This window comes from Lissotriton vulgaris, unplaced genomic scaffold (assembly GCF_964263255.1).
Source record: "Lissotriton vulgaris unplaced genomic scaffold, aLisVul1.2 SCAFFOLD_241, whole genome shotgun sequence".
NCBI lineage: Eukaryota > Metazoa > Chordata > Amphibia > Caudata > Salamandridae > Lissotriton > Lissotriton vulgaris.
The window spans coordinates 1,818,349-1,841,389 of record NW_028252742.1 but is presented as its reverse complement, the minus strand read 5'-3'; the positions used below and the strand labels follow the sequence as shown (position 1 = coordinate 1,841,389).

General features: G+C 48.5%; 2 protein-coding genes across 5 annotated transcripts in view; one reads left to right on the top strand and one right to left on the bottom strand.

Moving 5' to 3' along the window:
• LOC147662041 (uncharacterized) overlaps positions 1-18,014 on the top strand; it is a 39,444-nt gene extending 21,430 nt beyond the window's left edge. The window contains exon 2 of the mRNA XM_086951157.1: positions 17,956-18,014. Within this exon, the coding sequence (XP_086807283.1) occupies positions 17,956-18,014 (59 nt within the window). The remainder of the gene's footprint in view (positions 1-17,955) is intronic.
• LOC147662040 (uncharacterized) overlaps positions 1-19,993 on the bottom strand; it is a 253,861-nt gene extending 233,868 nt beyond the window's left edge. For 2 of the 4 annotated variants that reach the window (XM_086951162.1, XM_086951161.1), the window contains exon 1: positions 19,757-19,993. In XM_086951162.1, the coding sequence (XP_086807288.1) occupies positions 19,757-19,780 (24 nt within the window). In that variant the 5' untranslated portion in view covers positions 19,781-19,993. The remainder of the gene's footprint in view (positions 1-19,756) is intronic. The other 2 variants (XM_086951163.1, XM_086951164.1) reach the window with 1 other exon arrangement.
• Positions 19,994-23,041: the final 3,048 nt, after the last annotated feature.

Here is a 23,041-nt window from a genome sequence, read left to right as displayed (position 1 = left end):
TCCTAAAGAAAGGGGTGGGTACATGACTAGGTCCTGCCCTAAGGGTGGGACCAGGAAGGGGGGTAGTTACACCCCTCTCCCCTGCCGGACTTTCCCCAGGCCAGGGCTGGTGCCCCTGGAACTGGTTCTGACCGGCAGATGCATAGTGAGCACCGGGGTGCCACTCCGCAGTCACCTTCTCGCAAAAGCCCTACCTACCCAGAATACACAAACCCTGTCTGGGACGGTGCGAACACCGCCCTCGACAGGAAACCCTTTGTCCAAGCTCTCCTCGCTGGAAGGACTCCCAGCAGCAGGAGGTCAGACTTGTGTCTGTGGTGGCAGCATCCATTTTGTGGAGCTGAGGCTTCAGTTAACTTTAACCGGGGTTCACAGTTATGTACATGTCGTGTCCCTCTAGAAGGGCGGAATGCTAACCTCGTCGCCAGAGTGGGAAGAGGGCAGCATCCCGATTCGTATGACACCTTACTCGACATGTCTTGATAACGCGACACCGAAGTTACCGATGTGGTACGCGTTATCATGGAACAGCCATTGGGTCTGGATTCCGCAAGCTGCAACCGGGCTCGGCTCGGGCCAGAGCCTAGTTCACACGAGCCCATGCACTCTGCCTTCAGGATTGTCAAGGCCTGCCATAGGAGTGACTGATAGGAACTCGAGTGTCCATTGTATGGTTAGATATAGGGCTACTATATCTAAAGCAAAGTGTGATTACACGACTTCGCCCCAGCTGTCATGCAGCCAGTTGTGTCAAATTTAGGAGGCCAGCCAGGGGTGGCATAATACATGCTGCAGCCCCTGGCGGCCCTGGGTACACCTATGCCCTGCGCTACGGGGTCTGATAAGGTGGCCCAGTACCAATTGGAAATGTACCTAGGGTACATGGAATCCATTTTAAAGAGAGAGCAGTAGGCCTGGGGTCCTGATTGGCGGGATCCCAGGTCGACTATGTCCAAAACCAGCTAAAACACAGGGCAAAAAGTTGGGGGCAACCATAGTCAGGATGTACCTTCCTACACAACCCCCCCCCCCAAACGAAAGGAGATAAGGCTATCCTTGTCCAGGTAAGCCTCTATTACCTAAGTGGCCATATAAGGAAGGACCAGCTCTGGCTTGGTTTCCCCCTGTGTCATGGTCCACTAGGCAACCCCTCACCCTAAGGGTATCTGAGGGTCTCCACCATAGGGAATCTCTGTCTCTGGTGTGTCTTGGGAAAGAAGAAGGCTGATGCTGGGATGGAGTACTGAAGTGAGGCTCCTCTACCTTTGGGCTCAACTTCCTCCAATCACCATTCATCCGGTGTGCCTTTCTTTCTTTAGCTGAGATGCACTGAGCTCTCAGGGTCAGCCTCTGGCTACCTAAAGCTGGAGGCTGAGTCCCTCTGTTTGGCTTACTGGAGGGACAGGTCAGGTTTGGGGTTTTTAGGCCCCAGGTTTGGCTGTGCCCAACAGTGTCCAGCTGTGGGAGGTCCCTAACTACTTTTAAGGGGGATCCCTCAGGAGTCTGTTCTATTTTCACTTGGCTAGGTTTACCAGCTTCAGTGATCCTAATCTTCTGATTAAGGGGTTCTTTTGGACAAGGGGCCCTTTGGGGTCCACCACTGGCCTCCCTGATCTCTTCAGCCCTGGGCTGACTGAGACAGGGTAGAGAGGTGCAGGTTACCTGCTCCAGACTGGGTCCCACCTGGGAAGGGTCCACTGCCATCAGGGGCTCTGCCAGGCTAGGCCTGACTACCTCTGGGGCAGTTCCTTCAACAGGGGTAGAGTCAGTTCCCTGAGGAGGCTGGCTCTCACCTAGTGTCTGGGAGGGGGAAGACTCTTCTTCCTCCTCAATGCTCTCTGTTTGAGTGGAGTGATCCATTGTTTCAGGCTTCACAACCTCACTATCTGTCTGAGTAGAGGCTGAGACCATTTCAACCTTGCCAACCTTTTCAGGAGGGCACTCAGTCTGTGTTTGGGCTGTGACTGTCACAGCCCTCCTATCCTGTTCTGGAAAGTCTGTCTGAGCCTGGGCAGTGGCTACCACTGCCCTTCCAACCTTTTCAGGGAGGAATGGTGCTTGGACTGGGGCTGCAGCTATTACTGCCCCACTAACCTGTCTGGATAGGCCTATCATTCTGGAATGAGTTTCTTGCTCCACCTCAGCCCATGCTGAGAGTTCCAGGTCATTCCCCAGTAAGCAATCTACAGGTAGGTTATCTGTCACTGCCACTCTCATGGGCCCTGTGACATTACCCCAACTGAGCTTGACTACTGCCATGGGATGCCTTCTCTTCACTCCATGAATGTCTGTCACCTGATAAGTAAAACCAGGGGTCAGTTGAGCAGAGGGGACCAGATGGTCACTCACCATGGTGAGGCTGGCCCCTGTGTCTCTGAAGGCCTCAACTTTCTGACCATTCACTAAAACTTCTTGTCTATACTTTCCCAAAATGTGGGGTCCAGTAGTGAAGTTGGCAAACCCCATGCCAGTCTCACAGACAAGAGTGTGGTCAGGGAACCTGACTAGGCCATAGTCCTCCTGATTGCCCAAAGTAATGCCCACCACATTCTTGGGGGCACTCCCACCACCTGGGGGATTACCACTAGTGGTAACAGGAGGTCTGGGAGTGTTACTTGGGGGTATGTTTTCCTTACTGCTATTTTTAGGGCACTTGGCATCACTTTTGTAATGGCCCACCTGTTTACAGGTATGGCAATAAGGTTTCTTCTGCTCTGAAGGAGTGTTCTGGGACCCACCACCCTTGTTGGAGTTTTGGGGCCCTTGGGAAGTCTTCTCTGTGGATTTATCCCCACCCTCTCTTGAGGCTTGGTTGATTCCTTTTTCTGGTCACCACCCTGGTTTTTAGGCCTAACCCTGGTTCTGACCCATTTGTCTGCCCTCTTACCCAATTCCTGTGGAGAGGTCAACTCAGAGTCTACCAGGTGCTGATGTAATAGCTGGTTCTGACAATTATTTAAGATTTGCTCCCTCATAATTATATTATACAATCCTTTAAAATCAGTAACCTTACTGCCCAGCAACCAGCCCTCAAAAGCCTTAGTGGCACAATCGACAAAGTCAGACCAATCTTGAGACTGCGTTTTCTGGGTATCCCTGAACAGCACCCTGTACTGCTCAGTGGTTAGGCCGAACCCTTCAACGAGTGTATTTTTCAAGACTTGGTAATCGTTCGCATCCTCCACCCTTGTGGTGAGGAGCTTGTCTCTTCCTTTACCTTCAAAGGAGAGCCACAAGATAGCTGCCCACTGACTCTGGGGAACACCTTGCACCGTGCAGGCCCTCTCCAAAGCAGTAATCCATTTGTGGATGTCGTCCCCTTGTTTAAAGGGGGGCACTATCTTACCAAGGTGTTTCGTATCGAAACTCTTTTCCCTATTGCTAGGTACATTGCTGCCACCAGTGGGGACTACCCCACTTAACTGTTGCTCTCTCGCAAAGGCAAGCCTTTCTTTGGCCAGGGCAAGTTCTTCCCTTTCGATCCTCAGATTAGCTGCCCTTTCCTTAGCTTCGTACACTCTCCGCTGAGGGGACGTCATCCCTCTTTGCGAAGAGTTGCGAGAGCCATTGGTTTGAAGGGATCTGCCAGAGTCTCTCGACAGAGATCGGGCTCGTCCATTCCCAATGTTAAGCGGACCTGACAGTAGCGCTGGGGGTCCCCCAGTACCACTATCATGTTTGCTTAAGTTGGACCTGCTTAGTCTAACGACTTCTACCTGTCCCTTATCTGCCTCATCCCCAGAGGGATCCTCATCCTCATCATCCTCCACATCTTCGTTCTCAGTTGCGAGGTGGATGAGGTCAGGATCGTCTCTGGTTCCCTCGAGGGGAGGCATGTCTCCTTCTGGATTAGAAGAGCTAAGACGGGTCTCAGCTTTTCTGGCATCATAAGTCTCCAAGAGACCAATCAGAAAGGACGTGGTGGGGTTAGACCCCTGCTTGATCTTCCGGGAGTGACACACCTGTCTTAACTCCTTGAAGCTCAGCACAGTATATCTTGAAGGGATGACCTGTGGAGGGTCAACTGACACAAGGGGAGACTCAGAGTTTCCTCCTTTGTCCGACATACTGTTTCTAGTGTGGTGTAAGTGATGCACCTACCTACACTATGTGTTTACCTACTGATCCCTTGCTAAGAGTTGTAGCCAAGGTGTGCTAAGCCTTGAGGAGCTACAACAGCTGGTTCAGTAGAACTCAGAGTATTCTAAGCTTTAGTTATATGTACTAACAGTACTTATGTGATCTTTCAACAAGATATTCTTAGGATAGGTGTGGTAAAACAACAGCAAGCTCAAATCCCAACCGCTGCTCACCAATGTGAGAAGTTGGCCCGATATGCAACGTTCGCTATTCTAGCGACCGCTATGTATCGTTCCAACGACCCTTATGGTGTTTGGTTGTAAGTCAACCTATAGACCAGCTATCCTAGTAGCGTGGATACGAGCAGTCTAAGGCTAAAGACTCGAGAGGGCGCGTTAAGCCAGCTGTTTACCACACATGTACCCCTTGAACACCCAGTGAAAGGACACCACACAAGTGTTATGAAAATAAACAGGATATTTATTAAGATTCACAACAGCCCTGGACTCTTTATGAGGACAGGGTACTAAGCACAAACCAAATCTCTTAGGAAAATACTTCAAGTGCACAATTAAAACAAGTGTCCGAGGAACGGAAAGTTTAAGGTCTCGGGCGGACCCGATAAGGCAAGTCGGAAGCGAGGGACTCGGGACCCTAGAGTAAAGAGGCTATGCAGGCACCGAAATGCCGAGTTACCTAGCCACGAGGGCTGCGGCTGCACAAGTCTTACAGGCGTCGGGGTCTTCGCTGACGAGCCAGGAGCCGGAAGAAAAGGAGTTGCTGGCCGGCGACCAGTGATGAATAGTTCGTAGAGATCCAAGCCTGGATCAGAGATTGTTGATACCTGAAAGCAGAGGGGACCAAGTTCGTACTACTAGCCAGTAGTCAGAGGGTACCAGGATGGCACCGGTTGGCCGTCACCTCGACCAGGTGAGTGGGCGACGCTAGGCTCGGCAGTCTCACGGACCAGGAGGCGTTGTCGGCGACCACGGCGGAGGTGCGAGTTGTCCCACGAAGGATGATGCTGTCGGCGTCGCTGGGCCCAGGATGGGGCAACAAGCCTTGGCAGATCTCAGGGCCACGTGGTGGGCCTAAGATGGCGTCTTGAGTGGACCAGGCGGGTCCGGGGTGCTTCTCGCAAAGATGGAAGCAAGGGCCAGTCTGGAGCAACCAGACCAGCAGTGTTGATTGTCGGATGTCGTCACAGAAGGGCACAAGCCAGCGGCTAGTGACCAGACAACGTGCTGAGCAGCGAGCAGAAGGGCCCCACGCAGATCGTGGAGATGCTGGGAGACTGCACTTCGGTGCTGGAGCGGCTCAGGGTCGGGGCTTCTCGGACCCCAGAGCACTCACCAGGGAATCGCTTCGATGGTCGTGCTGGTTAAGAGCGTGCAGGTTCTGATGATGGCCGGTCCCTCGAGGTCTCGTCGCACCCACAGATCACAGCTGAGCTGATGACGTGGGTAGAGGTCAGAGGTGCCAGGGAAGCCGGTTCTCGTCGAGCTGGGCCGTCGGATCCTTGAGGAAGGACTTGCAGCAAACCGCAGAGTTCTTAGATGGTGCCCGCTGATGCAGGGTGACTACTCCTTAGTCACAAGGGAGAAATCTTGAGAAGAGTCTTGAGTGTCCTTTCGTAGAAAGTAGTTCTTGATTCAAAGATGATCTAATTTGGAAGGGTCCCCGCTCCGGTCTTTATCCTAAAGAAAGGGGTGGGTACATGACTAGGTCCTGCCCTAAGGGTGGGACCAGGAAGGGGGGTAGTTACACCCCTCTCCCCTGCCGGACTTTCCCCAGGCCAGGGCTGGTGCCCCTGGAACTGGTTCTGACCGGCAGATGCGTAGTGAGCACCGGGGTGCCACTCCGCAGTCACCTTCTCGCAAAAGCCCTACCTACCCAGAATACACAAACCCTGTCTGGGACGGTGCGAACACCGCCCTCGACAAGCTCTCCTCGCTGGAAGGACTCCCAGCAGCAGGAGGTCAGACACGTGTCTGTGGTGGCAGCATCCATTTTGTGGAGCTGAGGCTTCAGTTAACTTTAACCGGGGTTCACAGTTATGTACATGTTGTGTCCCTCTAGAAGGGCGGAATGCTAACCTCGTCGCCAGAGTTGGTGAGAGGGCAGCATCCCGATTCGTATGACACCTTACTCGACATGTCTTGATAACGCGACACCGAAGTTACCGATGTGGTACGCGTTATCATGGAACAGCCATTGGGTCTGGATTTCGCAAGCTGCAACCGGGCTCGGCTCGGGCCAGAGCCTAGTTCACACGAGCCCATGCACTCTGCCTTCAGGATTGTCAAGGCCTGCCATAGGAGTGACTGATAGGAACTCGAGTGTCCATTGTATGGTTAGATATAGGGCTACTATATCTAAAGCAAAGTGTGATTACACGACTTCGCCCCAGCTGTCATGCAGCCAGTTGTGTCAAATTTAGGAGGCCAGCCAGGGGTGGCATAATACATGCTGCAGCCCCTGGCGGCCCTGGGTACACCTATGCCCTGCGCTACGGGGTCTGATAAGGTGGCCCAGTACCAATTGGAAATGTACCTAGGGTACATGGAATCCATTTTAAAGAGAGAGCAGTAGGCCTGGGGTCCTGATTGGCGGGATCCCAGGTCGACTATGTCCAAAACCAGCTAAAACACAGGGCAAAAAGTTGGGGGCAACCATAGTCAGGATGTACCTTCCTACAAACAGCACCTAGATCTGCAGATGCATAACGAAGATCTTGAGAACTGCTCTCGGCGAAACAACATTCGAGTCCGGGGGGGTTCCGTCCTCAGACGAAGGCACAGATATGACTGGCTACCTGAAAGACCTGTTTCGAGCGATCTTAGGAGAACCACCGGAATTCCCGGTCAGGATCGACAGGGCGCATCGGGTGGGCCCACCACGGCGAGCATCGGCAACCCCCCGACATTTTGGCTTTCCTTCTGGACTTCCCATTGAAAGGAGCGCATCATGGCGGAAGCCCGGAAACAATCTGGGTTCACTTTCCGTGGCCACTCTGTGGGACTATATCAAGACCTGTCCGCCATTACTTTGCAAAAACGGAAATCCTTTAAGATCGCCACAGACTTTTTGAGAGAGCACGAAACGCCATATGCCTGGGGCCACCCATTCCGCCTCATCTTTAGATGGAACGGCACGATGCACCAACTTCGATCGCTACAAGACACCTGTGAGGTCCTGGGGATCACGGCGGAGGAGGAAGACACGAACACGCCGAGCGGGAGACGCGGCCCCAGAGACGGCTGGCAGAGGGTGTCACGAAGACGGGGTACGGCAACCCCAGGAGGCCAGACTCGCCCACCATTAGAGCCAACGCGGTCTCCGAGGCTGCCATAAGCAACGCAGCTACCGGTGACGTGGCTCTTACAGCATAATGATGCTCCGGGGGGAGAACACCACAGCCTTACTGGATTAGCAGGTTCGGGTCTTGGAGGGCGGGAGGGTGGGGGGAAGTGGGGAAGGGGGTAAGTGGCTGGACGTCCACATTGGTAACTCACCACAGACTTGCCCGAGGGCATGACTGGGACTAATACTTGTTTGGTTTTTGGGGGTTTGTTGGGGGGAGGGAGGAGAGATCCTTTGGTTGATTGCATGAAGGGTGTGTTGGGGAGTGGAGGGGGTTGTTGGGGGGGGGGGGGGGGGAGGGTTGGACAGTCTGGGAGCTGGGTGGGGGGATTTGGAGGGAATCACGGCGTCAGTCCAGTGCAACTGTGCTACTCATCACAGCCCGGCTGTGCTTCTACACATCGCCTACACCGTGCCTACACCGTGCCTACCCCTCTCGGGCCGTGTCACATTGCATCTGCCTTGGTCTAACCCACACAGATGACAGCTCTCACGGTGGTTACCCTTAACGTAAAGGGGTTAAATAATCCTATCAAAAGAAGGGCTGTTCTTTCTTTATTGGAAAATACCCATGCAGATATTTGTCTTCTACAGGAGACACATCTACTGGCCAGGGACTGCCAGAGGATGCGCTCCCATAAGTTTCCCACTCAATTCTTCTCCTGCAACACCACTAAGACTGCTGGGGTCGCAGTTTTGATATCCCACAAGTTCAAGGGGGAGGTTCTACATAAGTTTTCTGAGCAGAAGGGCAGGCTCCTGGCTTATAGGGTAAAGTACGGAAGACTGACTTTCACTGTAGGATCGATGTATAGCCCCAATGAACACCAGGAACACTTCCTACATTCGGTGGTGGTGGATATCACCGCCACACCAGATAGGCACATCATCATAGGGGGGGGATCTGAATATGGTCTTCGACTCCTCCCTGGATAGGTCCGTACAACGGCGACCGTAGACGGGGGAGATCTCACAGATAGGCAAACGCCAGCTGGAGGACTCGGATCTCCATGACCTCTGGCGCTCCTTGTATCCCACCACCCGGGATTATTCCTATTATTCACACGCTCATAAGACCTACGCTCGCCTCGATCATCTCCTGGTCTCCAAGCCGTTCCACGATTTAGCCATAGCATCAACGATTGGGGTTCTTTCTCTATCAGACCACGCCCCTGTTACGGCAGAGTTTCAATTGCCACCGATATCGCCGAGGGGTGGGGTATGGCGCCTCAGGGACACCTTGTTGCATAGACAGACAGTGGTAAAACAGATTCAGGATTCGATTCGGGAATTCCAGGAGCACAATGATAATGGTGACACTTCTCTAGCAACGCAATGGGCGGCGCTGAAGGTGGTGCTCCGAGGGGAATTTATTGCCATCTCCTCAGCTGAGAATCGGGAGCGTCAGCGGAAACGTGAGGAACTCACAGGCAAGGTGCGAGAACTGGAACAGGTTCACCAGAGGACGGGGGCACCCAGAATCTGGAAGCAGCTGAAGGCGGCGAGGAAGCTTTTAGCGGCCTTGGATACGGACAGGGCGGAGTACGCTGCATTGCGCTTGAAACATGCGTATTACACTGGTGGGGACAGGTGTGGGAAACTCCTGGCACACAAACTTAGAGAAAAGCATCAGAAGCACTTGGTGAAGGAGCTAGCGACGCCCTCCGGGGAGTCGGTGACGGAAGATGACCAAATAGCTGACTGCTTCGGCCTCCGTCGATTTTATGCCGACCTCTATAGGGGCGAACCTCCGTCAGCACAGGCAGAGGAGACCTACCTGTCCTCGGTTGACCTTCCCTCCCTTGCTCCGGAGCAGGCAGAATATCTTGAGAGGGATATTCGAGTGGAGGAAGTAATCACAGCCATTTCCAGGCTTAAACACGGGAAAGCACCGGGCCCCGACGGTTATACTTCCCTCTTTTATAAGACTTTCTGCCCCACACTGGCCCCGATTCTCACTCGCCTATTTAACTCCTTTTCTGAGCCTGGAGCTATCCCCTGGATCTGCTTAGAGCAATGGTTTCGGTTATCCCCAAGCTGGGGAAAGACCGGACTCAATGTGGCTCTTACAGGCCTATCTCCCTCTTAAATGTCGACCTTAAGTTGTACACTGGGATCTTGGCGGCTCGTTTAGCACTTCATCTTCCGGGTCTGGTATCAAGCTGGATCCGTTCCAGGGAGGCAGACGGTGGATAACGCCAAGAGGGTAATTCATGTTCTGGAGAAGGCCTCCAGAATACCCGGAGAAGGGTTACTAGCAGTCGACGCAGAGAAAGCCTTTGACAGGGTGCACTGGCCATATCTAGAGAGAGTTCTGGCGAAAGTCGGCATTGGCGAGAAATTCCGCACTCTGGTGTTTAATTGCTATAAGTCTCCATCAGCAGTGGTACGGGTTAACGGTTGCAGTTCTCATCACTTTGCGATCGAAAGGGGTACCAGACAGGGGTGCCCATTATCCCCCCTCTTATTCGCGTTTTACATGGAACCTCTGGCCCAAAGAATTCGTCAAAATCTGATTGCCCTGGGAGTTAAGATGGGGGAGTACACCCACACTATCAGTCTGTATGCAGACGATATCATTCTGACGTTGGAGGATCCGGGGAGGTCGCTCCCTGCTTGCATCCATGAGATGGAAGCCTTTGCGGCCATTGCGGGCTTTAAGATGAATATGGGGAAATCGGCGGCCCTTGACGTCTCACTCACCGTGGCCACTAGAACCGATTTGCAGAGGCGATTTCCCATGCATTGGTCGAAAGATCTGGTACCTTACCTGGGCATTCTTCTAGCGCCTACACTACCTGCTATGATGGCTGCGAACTACACCGCTTTAGGCTCTAAAATCAAGGAGGTACTGGGCCGCTGGGGCAAGGGCACATTATCCTGGCTGGGTAGGATTGCCGCGGTGAAAATGACCATCTTGCCGCAGGCGCTTTACCTATTCCGCGCCCTACCACTGCAGCCCCCTAAGGGATGGCTGCTTCAGATTCAGGCGGACATTGCGTGCTTTATATGGCAGGGCCGTAAACCCAGACTCAAAAGGACCTTGGCCACTCTGGCACCAGAGGCAGGAGGGCTCGGAATACCGGACCTCCGCAAATATTTTCAAGCAGCCCAACTAAGGTATCTGGTAGAGTGGAGCAAATGGGAGTCCGACAAACACTGGCTCTTTCAGGACCAGGCGGTTGCGGGTCGGACCTTGCAAGAAGTGCCCTTTCTGCGACGAATACATCGCCCTTCCAATCTATATGCATCTTGTATCACACGGGCCCTCTTGAGGGTGTGGGATGCCACGAATTTGACTCACTCACTTACCACCTTCCCCTCTCCGTTCACGCCCCTAATCGATAACCCAGAATTTAGCCCCGGCACGGAACCAGGGGCCTTTGCTTGCTGGCGGATGGCCGGGTGCAGGGCTCTCTTTCATCTGTATGGCCCGGAGGGCATCATCCCGTTCCCGGAACTCAGGAAAGAATATCAGTTGCCGGAGGGGGAACGGTTGCGCTATATGCAGGTGCGTCATTGGGCACTGCAACCACAGATTCGAGAGTCGGCGGAGCAGAAGCTTTTGCCATATGAGAAATGGCTTGTGACACGCACCTCAGACAAAAAACTCATTTCGGACTTGTATAAATTCCTGCAGCCCTCCCCCATTGACATATACAACCCAGGTAGAGAACGATGGGAAAGAGAATTAGGGAGATCCTTGAGCCGTAAGGAATGGGACAGCATTGCATATAGGGCACGACACTCTGCATATCACACTGGGCTAACGGAGACATTCACAAAAGTATCCACATACTGGTATTACACACCCCAAAGGCTACACGAAATGAATCACAACATAGACGCCACCTGTTGGTGAGCATGTGGACAACTGGGTACCCTCACTCATGTTTTATGAGAATGCCCGATACTAGCTCCCTACTGGAAAGAGGTTTTAGACTTGATTGACTCCAACTTTAAGATTGAATTGCCTCGTTTTCCAGCGTATGTTCTGTTGGGCTTGCCCAACGGGCTGATGTATCCTCTGAAGTCGTGTAGAGGGAGGCAAATTGCGATAGCACTGGGTTCTGCTGTTCAAAATATACTTATTCACTGGCGCACTACCACACTTTCCTCCACCACGGGATGGTTGCATAGACTATGGCATGTCCTGGGAATGGAAAAATTGTCGCTCATGGTGGTGGGAGAGGTGGAACAATTTAATGAACTATGGCAACCGTTTCACTCATTGCTTGTGGGGGAATTTACAGAGCTTACGTGCCCCAGATAGCTCCGCCTGTTGAGGCGGACTACATTGGCAGACTTGGAAGGCCTGCGAGCCTAGATGTGAGTGCACTGGCGAGAAGGGAGCGGTCTTTGGAGGGGTGGGCGGGTGCTGCATTGGGGCATTGGACGGGGGTGGGGGGGGAAGGGGCATGGTTTGGTTTGGGGTGGTGGGGAGTTGAGGGGTTTGGTCACTTTGGAGCACCTTGTGGTAGCATACGCCCCAGCTATTGCATCTGAATGTACATTGACTTTACAGGACCCTAATGCACGGGTGCGCTATTATATGACTGTAACAGACGCTTGCTCCCATGTGTCAACTGTTTGTCTTTTTTCTTTGTAAATGCTTAATAAAATGCTTTAAACCTAAAACTGCCCAGGAACTTTGCTAGACTGTGAGAGTGTGTCAAGTGTTGACTGTGTCAATTCGCAGAGTCAGCACTAATGACTTCAGCACTTAGCAATGATGTTCTCTAAGTGAACGGAGCAATCCTTCATAGCTTTTGGTGTTTCAGGTCACTGAAACTCATCGCTGCACGTACTTCAAGTCACAGTGGATTGCAGTAGCAGAACGATTGGCCGGATTGTCATAGCAGTGTATCAGCCAGGTATAGCTTGGTTCCATTGACACAGTGTACACAGGACCCACATGTGGGCACACCCGCCCCACTTAGGGCAACATACTAAAGCATACAAAAAATGATGGATGGAATGATTGAATTAATCTCAGCCACTGATAATTACTCTGGCCAAATCACAGTCCATTGTTATTTTGCAAACCATGCCATCTCAGTTTGGATCTGGCCATATGCAAATCAGTCTTGATCCTGCTCCAATGAGAACAGTCCAGCACGAACTGCCAAGCCCGGTCCTCCCTGAACTGGACCACAAGTAACACAGGACCAGTTTTGCCCTTGTTATGGGCTCATCATCGGGTACAAGCGTACCAACCATCACCTTCTGTATGCTTTGGTATATTGTTCTAAGTGGGACAGGTTGCCCTGATATGGGTCCTGTGCACATTGTGGGTCCCGTGCACATCACCTTACTGGAATCAAGCTGTATCCTGCTGGTGAGATGTCAGCTAGAAGCATATAAATGTTAAAAAAGAGTGGGGCTGAAGGCAGACCCTGCGGTACCCCACACTTCAGGGGGGAGGACGTCTCAATAGCATGAGTATTCACAGATTTTGAAAGACCTATCTTTTAGAAACTAAGTGAGCCAATTAAGAGGGATTATCTTTATTCCAGCTTCACTCATCCTTTGTATCAGGGTTTCATGGTCCACCATATCGGACGCCATGCTAAATTCAAGGAAGATAATGGCAGCAGCTCTTCCCTGGTCCAGCAACATTTTTAACTCCTCTGTTATTGTAATCAGTGTGGTTTCCGTATAGTGCTGTGGTCGGAATCCTGTCTGTGTGGGGTAACGGAGAGAGTTTTCTTCCAGTAATAAGGAGAGGCTTCGGTTAACATGTTTTTCCAGCACCTTCGCCATGGCTGGAAGCAGAGAGATTGGTCTTTAGTTCCCAGGACATGAGGGGTTAAGATTCATTTATTTTTCTCAACAGATTTTGGACCACCACATGTTTCCAGGTTGGGGGGACCGGTCCAGTAGTGAGAGATAGACTCTAGGAGGTCCAGTAGTGTGGGGAAGATAACTTGGGCTCCTTGTACGAGTATATGGGGAGGTGCTGATTCCAGAGGGGAGCTCGATGTCACCTTGCTAAATAGTACTGGAAGTGCTTCCCTGGAGATGGGGGGGAGTTTGTAAGCCACATTTCAGTTGATGGCTCTAGCTATTGTGTGTTTTTAAGCAACTTACAAACACTATATATTGCTGACTCCAGAAATGTCTGAGGGACGTAACGGCATATTCGTTTTGTAAATCATTCTTCAATGCAAACAATACAGATGAAAATATTAACACTGTTTCTATCTTTTCATAAGTAGTTACGCTATTTATTTTATTTCAACAATTAGCTTCTTTGGGAAAATCATGAGGAATCTACACAAATGATCCCACGCAAAATGCAGACTTTTGTCAGCTTTTCAGAAATGCATCATCTTCCATGTTTAACCATGGATTTCAAACCTTTTTCCGCAAGCTGCGAGTAGATAGAAACTGTAAAAATAGGAAAGATCGACCACCTATAAGATAATTGCAAAAACTGAGTGAAAAAAGCGTAGGGGGGAGCCTCAGCACTTCACTAGGTAAGTAACAGAACTGTTTGGGATTAAAAATTAACCAAAGCTGTTCCATACAGGGGAATACTTGAGAAAGGTAATGCCACCAGCCACCCGGTAACATACAATTCTCGGTACAGAAGAAGTAGTGTTCTTACATGGACCTAACATCATGGGTTAGAATGAAATTTGGTAGATCAATGGTAGGTTTTAGTAAGGAGAAGCTGTAATGTCTTTAGAAGAGACTAAAAGTGTGAATTTTAAGTGCCTTCTAAATATGGGAAGTGTTTGTTTCATTATGTCAAGAGATTTTGAGTTCCAGATTTACTGAGTGAGAGAAAGAATGATAGACGTATTTTGAATTCAACAGTTTTAGCTCTTGATGAGTCAAAAGTATTCTTGTAAAGAGGAGAATCACAAGTTAATAAATGCAGAAAGTGCATGAGGAAATTCTCAGACATCTTTTTGTATAATCTGTCAAGGCAATTAAGAAAAGCTCTCCTCAATTGTCAATTTGTTTTAACCTCATCGCTGCTGCACATATTTCCCTCCGGAGCTGAGGGATAATAGCAATGGGTGTGGTCTTGACGGAACGGTTCCGTCATCAGCACAGCTCCACTGTGCCTCATGACGGAACCGTTCCGTCATGAGCATCGAAGGGGTTAAGTAGATTTCTGAGTCATACACACATTGGTTTAAGAGGACAACCATATCCTTTCGGGTCTGGCTCAGCAGACCCACAGTAAGGCTGAATAAGGAAGGGGAAAGGATTGTGGCCATAACTATGAACAAACAGGGGGCTCCTTTGCCCACTGTGTGAAGAGCTTTGTCTAGAATTTCCACAGTGACTGTTTCTGGGCTAAAACCAATATAAAGATCAGCTTTGTAGCCTATAAATATATGTTACTTGGCAATGATGCTATTAATTTTGGGAAGAGAATAATAGGACTCAGAAGTATAAAAGGACCCATGTTATAATGTGGCGATGAATCACGTAAGGAAGGGTTGGTAAGAAAGAAGGGTGTTGCCAGAGGACTGTCACTGTTTTTGCTGGCGAAAGAAAGAGCTGATTTGGGCATTATAAAATGAAAGGCAGATTGCCAGTTGCTGAACCACCAAGAAAGTGCTATATGATGCCCAGTAAGCAGTGAAAAGGCTTTCCATTGGGGCCTTGATAAGGGTCCCATACAAAGCTAGCCTGAAGGGGTAGTCCATTTAGTCTAAGCTTTTTTGGAGTGACTGAATGTCTTACCAATTCTGTAAAACCAGAAGACAGAGCGCATTAGGAGGTACTGAGAAAGGAAATTTGTAATTATGTGCTATCCCACTACCCAATGATTTACACTCATTTGTCTTTATCATTTGGTATCTAATACGGTTGGTTTGTGTGCTGGGTGTATGTATGCATGCTGGCTGCTTAAAGATTTCAGTGGGCCCTTCTATACTGGCTTGTTTTTGAGTGAGTGCTTCACATGGCATTCTCACTGCTAGGGATGCACAGGTAGAACATATTTTGAAAAGCGACATCAAATTAAACTGAACACAAATAGCATCATAGGAAATCACTGAAAATAACATTGGTAAGGTGGGCAAAACATGCCCAAAATAAATGTTAAATGATCTCAGAACTTCAGTATAGTAGGTGCATAATATTAAATCTAAGGGAATGCACCACATATTCTAATGTAAACATTTAATGTAGAAACAAATCACCCCAACAAACAGAATCGCCCATTTGGTACTATGAAGCATAAATCTGGATGTTTTCAGAGTAGAGTGCGAACATTAACGGGACCTACCAAACTTACTGCAACGCTGTGGCATACGGCATTAGCGGCGCTGGGCTGGAAGGGGAAAATTACCAAACTTACCCCGCTCTGGGATACCCGTGCCTTAGGGAACTTGAGATATAGTAGGGGCTTCTCTCACTGGGACACCATTGGAATATCCACGTTGGGCGACATGTGGGAACGGGGAGAGGTAATTTCATTTGACCGCATGAGGGAATTGTATGAACTGGGACCACATGAATCATACCGTTATGTCCAGATACGACATGCTTTACTTGCAGCTATCCCCTCCGGGCGGATCTACCTGAGTCCTCCCTGCTGGAGGATCGTCTTCTCACTGACTTTATGATTGAACGAGCGACATCGTTGACATACCGCAAACTCCTTAATAACTTCCCTGATCCACTGACCTCCCTGAAAGAAAGATGGGAGGGGGAAGTGGACGCCCTGGATGAACACGAATGGAATGAGGCACTAGCATCCCCAAAAGAGGTAGGCATCTCAGCTAGGCTGAGACTCGTACAGCTTAAGGTCCTGCACAGAGTGTATTACACGAGAACACTATTACATCGCATCCACAGAATACAACATCCTTACTGTCCCCGTGGCTGTGGGGAGGAGGGGTCCTTCTTCCATACAATCTGGGACTGCCCACGCATACAAAACTACTGGAGACAAATAATGCGCACTGTGTCCCAGACTCTAGAGATCTCGCTACTTCCAGAACCGAGGCGATGTCTCTTAAATGTGTGGGGACCGAATGACCTGTCCAGATGTGGCCAACTTTGGGTTACGTTAGGCATGATAGTGGCCAAGAGAGATATCGCTCAGCGTTGGGCGGCGGCAGAACTACTGACGAAGTCGCAGTGGTGCATGAATATGGACAGAATAATGGTGACGGAGAGGGCGGTATACTTGAGTCGTGCATGCCCGGGGAAGTGGAACAAGATATGGTCCCCATGGAATGTGTACCGAGGTGAAATTTGTGATCCTCTGCCAGAGGACGTCCAGTTGGAGTCAGATGATGAGGGGGAGATAGGCTGAGGAGACAGGGGAGGGGTGTAGAGGGGAGAGGAGAGTGTGGATGTGAGGGGGCCTGGGTCCCGAGGGGATGGCAGACTTTTACTACAAGCTATACAGCATTATTACTTTTAGATGACCGCAATGTGATTTCCTTATTGTTATTTTTGTTATTTTCATAAAAAACAGAAAACCAAAACCATTACTGATTTGCAACATGACGTCAGTTCTGTACCTATCACTTAGCCGTGTGATGCACATTTTTTCTTCAGCAGCATGATCGAGTATGGACCTACTTTATGCATAACATTCACTACTCAATTCTTGGCGGCCGGCCCTTTGGGTTGTAGGCAAAAGGCCGTGTAATTGTGTGAAGGTACAATAAAGGTTTTAATAAAAAAAGAAAAAAGAAAAGGGCACAACTTTTGCTCTATTTGGTTAAGAAGGACCTTATGTACAAAGAGGAGTACGGGGGACATTTACGAAATAGAAAAGGTTTCCATGAGTACTACTATCTTGGTGTTTTTAAACAATGCATGTATTGTTTTATAGATTGACATCACAGTTGAATGTTTAATCGATCCAGAGGACTCACATATGGAGTTCCTAAGGTGACTTCAATAAAGCAAGCCGGTACGTGGAACAATGGCTTTTCGAGGGTAAATATGAATACTATCTTCATGACAAATGTATTAGGAGGTCTCTTGACCCTAAGGGAGATGTGAGTGATGGAATGTGTTCTTGTCGAGTTTTTATATTTGTCAGTCTCCGAAAACGGTGTATGGTGTGTCCAATACTGGTGCCTTTGCGAAGTCATTTGCCCTGAAGACTTTGCCTAAAATTGATGTGGCAAAAAAACATGTCGTCGCTGTAAACGGTATGCAAGACAAGCAACCGCTTTTAACTTGAACAAGTGCACTTTTGAATAATAAAGTTGGTTCTGAATACAAAAAAAAAAAAATCTGGATGTTTTAACTATAGTCAAATATAGTCTTCCTATTGCTGAGCGGTACCGGATGTTCTTCCACACACCAGACCCCTTCTCTTAAAGAATTCCGTGACAACATATCGGGAGAATATACCGGTATACAACTTTTTCGATCAAGAGCGATCTGAAACCCCTTCAGATCGGACGGAGGACTGATTTGCCTCCGGCTAAAAGAGTGCTTTCATAACTGATTATGGTTTTAATAAATACATTTTTGCAATACTTACGTAAGATTCTTTATGTGTTTATAATTGGTTTATAGGTTCTGAAACAATAGTGGCATTAGTATATTTGGGCTACGTGTTGAATATGGTGAATTGAAATCCAAGAGAAATCTTTGTTTATACACTTAACTATAATCACAACTGTGGGCCACATTAGGAGTAATTAAATATCCAGCATCATACAGCCCAGGGGTTAATTCCTGTAAATACTGCCACAGGTTGATTATATAGAATAATGCTGGATATTTAATAAATTCCTCAAGGGTACTTAAATTGTGGTAGGGCGTTAACCAGCAATAAATAAAAATGTATGCTTATAACACACTGATTTTATTGTACAATAAATTCCTTTCAGTATTTAAAAACATTAGATAATCCAAAACATTACTGTACAATAGAAGTTACACCGAGCCTCTATTGTCTAACTTTACAGTACAAGTGTGCTTTCAAATATTCAAAAATAATGTTGAAATTTCTAGAACGGCTTTAAAACAAAATGTACACACACAAATGTTGAGCCTCTATAGTTCACCTTCATAATAGCCAACACATATTTAGTTATACCACATCACTACTTCTTCTGGGACAAAAGGTGTCATAGCAATTAGCAGAAAAGGATTCCCTTCACTACTGAAAATCGCTAAAAAGATAAACAATCCACAAGGAATGAATACTAAAAAACTATTTCAGAAACCACTTAATAGCTCACAATCTTAACAGCAAAATGACCAACGTACACCACAGTTCAACAACAAATTCAAAAGGAGCAAATGCATTATATTTCACAGATCTTCAAATAACCCATAATAAGGATCAAAATGCATAAAAAGGAACTACTGCCAAGTCATCCGAATTCACCACAGTAGCTGTTCCATAGCACAGCGATGGCCGTCTTAGGAGCAACTGTAAATGATTAGATCAGACGAGAATTGCTCAGATAGCCATGCAAATCAGGCAGCATCTTTGGCGAGACCACGAAGATTGAGTAAGAAATGGTTATATTAGAATTTTTCTCGAAACACGTTGGCTGTCACTTGCTGAGTACATGAAGCATTGAAATCTGTTTAAGGTTTCCAAATAAAGAATTGTTATGGGATTATTCCCATGGTATTTGGAATGTTGGAGTGGAATCCCTGGAGGGGTTACGTGTGGAGGGTTCAGAGTCTCGACAGTTGAGGCTGGGACCTCGGGAGCGGAGGGCTGCATTGTGGAGTGCTCGTTGTGCTGTTTCTAATTAAAGACATAACTTAATTTACTTCAACTTCTCCGTTCGTTCTTCTTCCGTTCTGGAGAACCCGCGACAAGAATATTGTGAACACCAAAGAAAATCTGGTGGGGCTGGTGATTTAATTGGATTTCTTCTGCCAGACTTTTACGCCCAATTCTCGGAAATATTTTTCCCCAATTACAGCACTGGCTACATTGGACAACGGGGCTGTAGTTTTTGGGGGAGGACTGAGCTATCAGTTACAATTTACGTAAGAACAGACCCATCATAATAAAGCACGCGTTCACACAAATATAATATGCTGTCTGTCGTTGATCGTACTGCTTTGCCACATCAAGGCAGACAGCGACACTGAAGCGAAGACAAGAGACGGGGGCACCACACGAGTAAAGGAAAGACTGACGGATGATAAATGCGTCCTTTAGTAAAAATAATCAACTTTAGACACATCGTGTAAAAAAAATGTTCCATCAGCGCCAAGAAACCACAGAAATGTCAAACACTACGCTTAACAAATACCAACTGACGACAACAGATATAGTGACTTAGTTCAAAGCAGTCTTGGTATGCGTGAAAAACACATTATTAAGCTTTGATAGGAATTTTCTCACCTTATCTGAATTCTGAGGAGGCATTTTCTTCTATAATTCTTGGAAAAGTTTGTACGTGAATGGTCAGCGTCTGAGCTGTAACTATGGGATAGGGAGTATGAAGAGAAATAGTCCAGAGGCCCCTGCCTCTCCTCCTCCTTGTAAACAGTCCAGAACTGCGACGGCGGTGCAGACACACCGCTTCCGCCTTCCTCCTTTCTGTAACTCAGGTAGGAGAGCTGTGATTGGTTCAGACTCGGACTGTGCAGGCTCAGTGGAAGGATACTAACTTTCGGAGCATGCCCAGTCTGACCCCCAACAGCTGACCGAACACGCTCAACAGAAGCGTTCCTGCTCTTAGAGGGATACGTGTTGTAGAGTGGCTTTAGAGACTATACTTCCAATGTTGCTTTTGTAAAAGACCCTTTCCCAGTGATCATCAGAAGCACGTTGTATTTAGATTAAAATTAAATGTAATTGCTATGTTGGTTCTCGCAGTTAAAAGGCAACAGCGTTGATAAGTATCCTTCTAGTGCGCATGCTCCCTGGGTTTGTGCTGTGGTGTCCTGTAGGTTTAAGTTAGGTAGAGCGCTGACTGTCCTGTAGCTGCTGAAGTTTCACTTTTCATATGTAGGACATTTCAGTTTTTAATGTGCCTGTTGATGACGCTCCATGCCTTATGTGTTGCACTTTATTCATACAGGTCAACACTCCTAATTTACGGGGATGCCCTTTTTTAATTTGATAACTTGATGAGTTTAAATTCAACCGGTAACAGAGTTTTGTAGGCTGACTCCCCAAATCATTTAAATTGCAGGGTAAACATTCAATAATATGTAGAGTCTAAGACGCACATAGATACATTTCAATAGACCCGATTCGGGGCCATGCCTCAACATTTTTTGTCGCTAAAAATTGCTTTATTTTAGACGTCTCCCGCCTATAATTGCTCTTGTGTAATGATCTACTTTACCCCCAATAACACTTGTCGAGGCACATAAGTACTTTGCAGGTAATTACTTTATTCGTTTAAGGAGAGCGCCAGAATTGCGACTCTCCGGTTCGTGAGCTCTCCGCACTATCCAAGATGGCGGCTGCGCTCTACGTCTTGACGTCACAGCGCACGACTAGAGCGCAACACTACATATCTCCCTCCTTTACAGATTATACAATCCAAGGAAAGTAATGTCTTTCAGTCTACCTGCAGGTTGCTTCATTCCCTTCACGGTACTTGGCCGGTCTTACCACGGCTCTGCCAGCGCGGGTGCGTCTCACTGGAGTACTGGAAGAGTTCACAATATCTTCTCGAGGACTTCTTACCCCGACTTGTTCCGTATTCGTGTAGATTCTCCCTTGAGGTGTTCCACTATTGCTTCCCGGGAGTTCTAAGGTGTCTGGATTGTCCGCCATCTCCCTTTTTTCTTCTCTTTCTCTATCTTCGGAATTTCCCTCTTCGTCACCCATCGGGATGACTTACGTGTGTTGAGCCTGGGGGTTTCTGCCTGTCTTTCTTCTCCTTTACCCCACTGCAGTATCTTGTTGCATTTGGACATCCGATCCAGAGACCAAACTTTCCCATCGCTCAGACGAGCGGATCTGCTATAAACCTCTTCCACTTGCATAGGTGCACTGAACTTGCTGTCACCCTTCTTCCTCAACTGGGCTAGTTTGATTCGAACCCACTCTCCTCTCTCTAACTCCGTCTCCTTTACATTGCGCCTCCTATCGTAATGTTCTGTATATATTCTCTGTGCTTTTTAGGTCTCGACTATTTATCACTTAAGTGAGTATTGAGGGCCAAATAAGCTTTGAAACCAACGGCGGATTTGCCACAGTGCATGTGCTCCGTGCGCGTTCACAAACCAGCTACGTCACAAACCACCATCAGTCTCTCAGTCCCTCACACACTTTAAAGGCTCCACTCCCCGCCCCCCGCCTGCACTTCGCACTCTCCGACTTCCCCTCCCACCTCCCACGGCCGCTCTTCCCATTCACGCGCTCGCACATCAAAGGCTGCTGCTCCCCCGTCAATGCGCTCCCGCCCGGCCCCCCCACAGCAATGCCAAGAGCTTGTTTTAAGTGTGAGCTGCAAGTTACACGCTACAGGTATCTATAGAAGCCGCGCAACCAACTGACCTATCTCGTCGTCTTAGTTATTACATTTTTTTTCCGGCCAGTCCTCCCTCGGAGCCGAAAACCATTGACGCAGCCGAATCCGGCGCCTTAACAAGCCGGACAGAAAGTCTGGAGAATCATAGTAAACTATGGCAACATTGGCAGGGAGGAGAGGCTGGTAAAATATCGCTTCTCCTAAGGTGGCAGAAATTCTAGCGAAGGCTCCGCCTTTTATATGTTGATACGTGGAGCCGGCAGAGCAATTACCCCCTTCTACAGCTGATCTTCCCCCACGCTTACATGTTAGTTGAAGCAGGTGCTTCAACCTCATGAGCATTATATATGAGAGGAAGGAGACGTGTCAGGCCATTACATCATTAGGCCTGGAACTAAGAAATACAGAGGTATTCCATGCTTCCTCGTTTGACAAAACTAAATGCGCGCCGTTGCCAAGTCACTGTTTCTGGTGAACTCATTCCAGGTACTTGCTTCCACTGGAGCAGCTTAGAGACACACACACTCACCATGATTAAGGTTTGCAGAAAAACACGCACAATTACGTGCTTCATAAACCCTCACATTTACGTTTTGTTGACAATAGGCTCAGATCGGTACGGCTGTGCTAAGAAGCTCGTCTGATAAGAATGCCCCTGCATACTCTAGGAATGTGGCACAGACAGGGTGAATACCGTCTGCTGTTCGACTATCCCTTATTTACAGCACTGACTGGCTGTTTCTAGACTCTTGCAGTACCCCAACCCATCTGCCCACTATACCACCCATTTCTCAGCAGGTGTGAAAACCCTTCTATTTTCACGTTTCGCTCCCCCTTCCTATTGAAAAGGCCGACGTGACGGAACTTGTTAAGACATTTAAGATAAGCTCTTTTTTTTTATTTCAAAAGATTTTATTAAAATATAAAATTGCATATCAGAAGATACAAACAGTACAGAGCTAATGCAGGGGGGGGGGGTTGGTTGGGTGTACGCTGTATACATAGTTAAGGTACAGGCTTGGCATGACCTCCAGTATGCATTTTTACCCCCCCTGGAGAGAGAAAGAAAGCGGAGGGGGGAGATGGGGGGGTGCTGGTTTTAGTTCCGGCGTGTTTCCAATTGAGCATCGAGAGCTTCCCACATGTCGTTTTTGGCTTTGTGCTCCTTCGAGAATTTGCCAGTGATGTTATCTGCG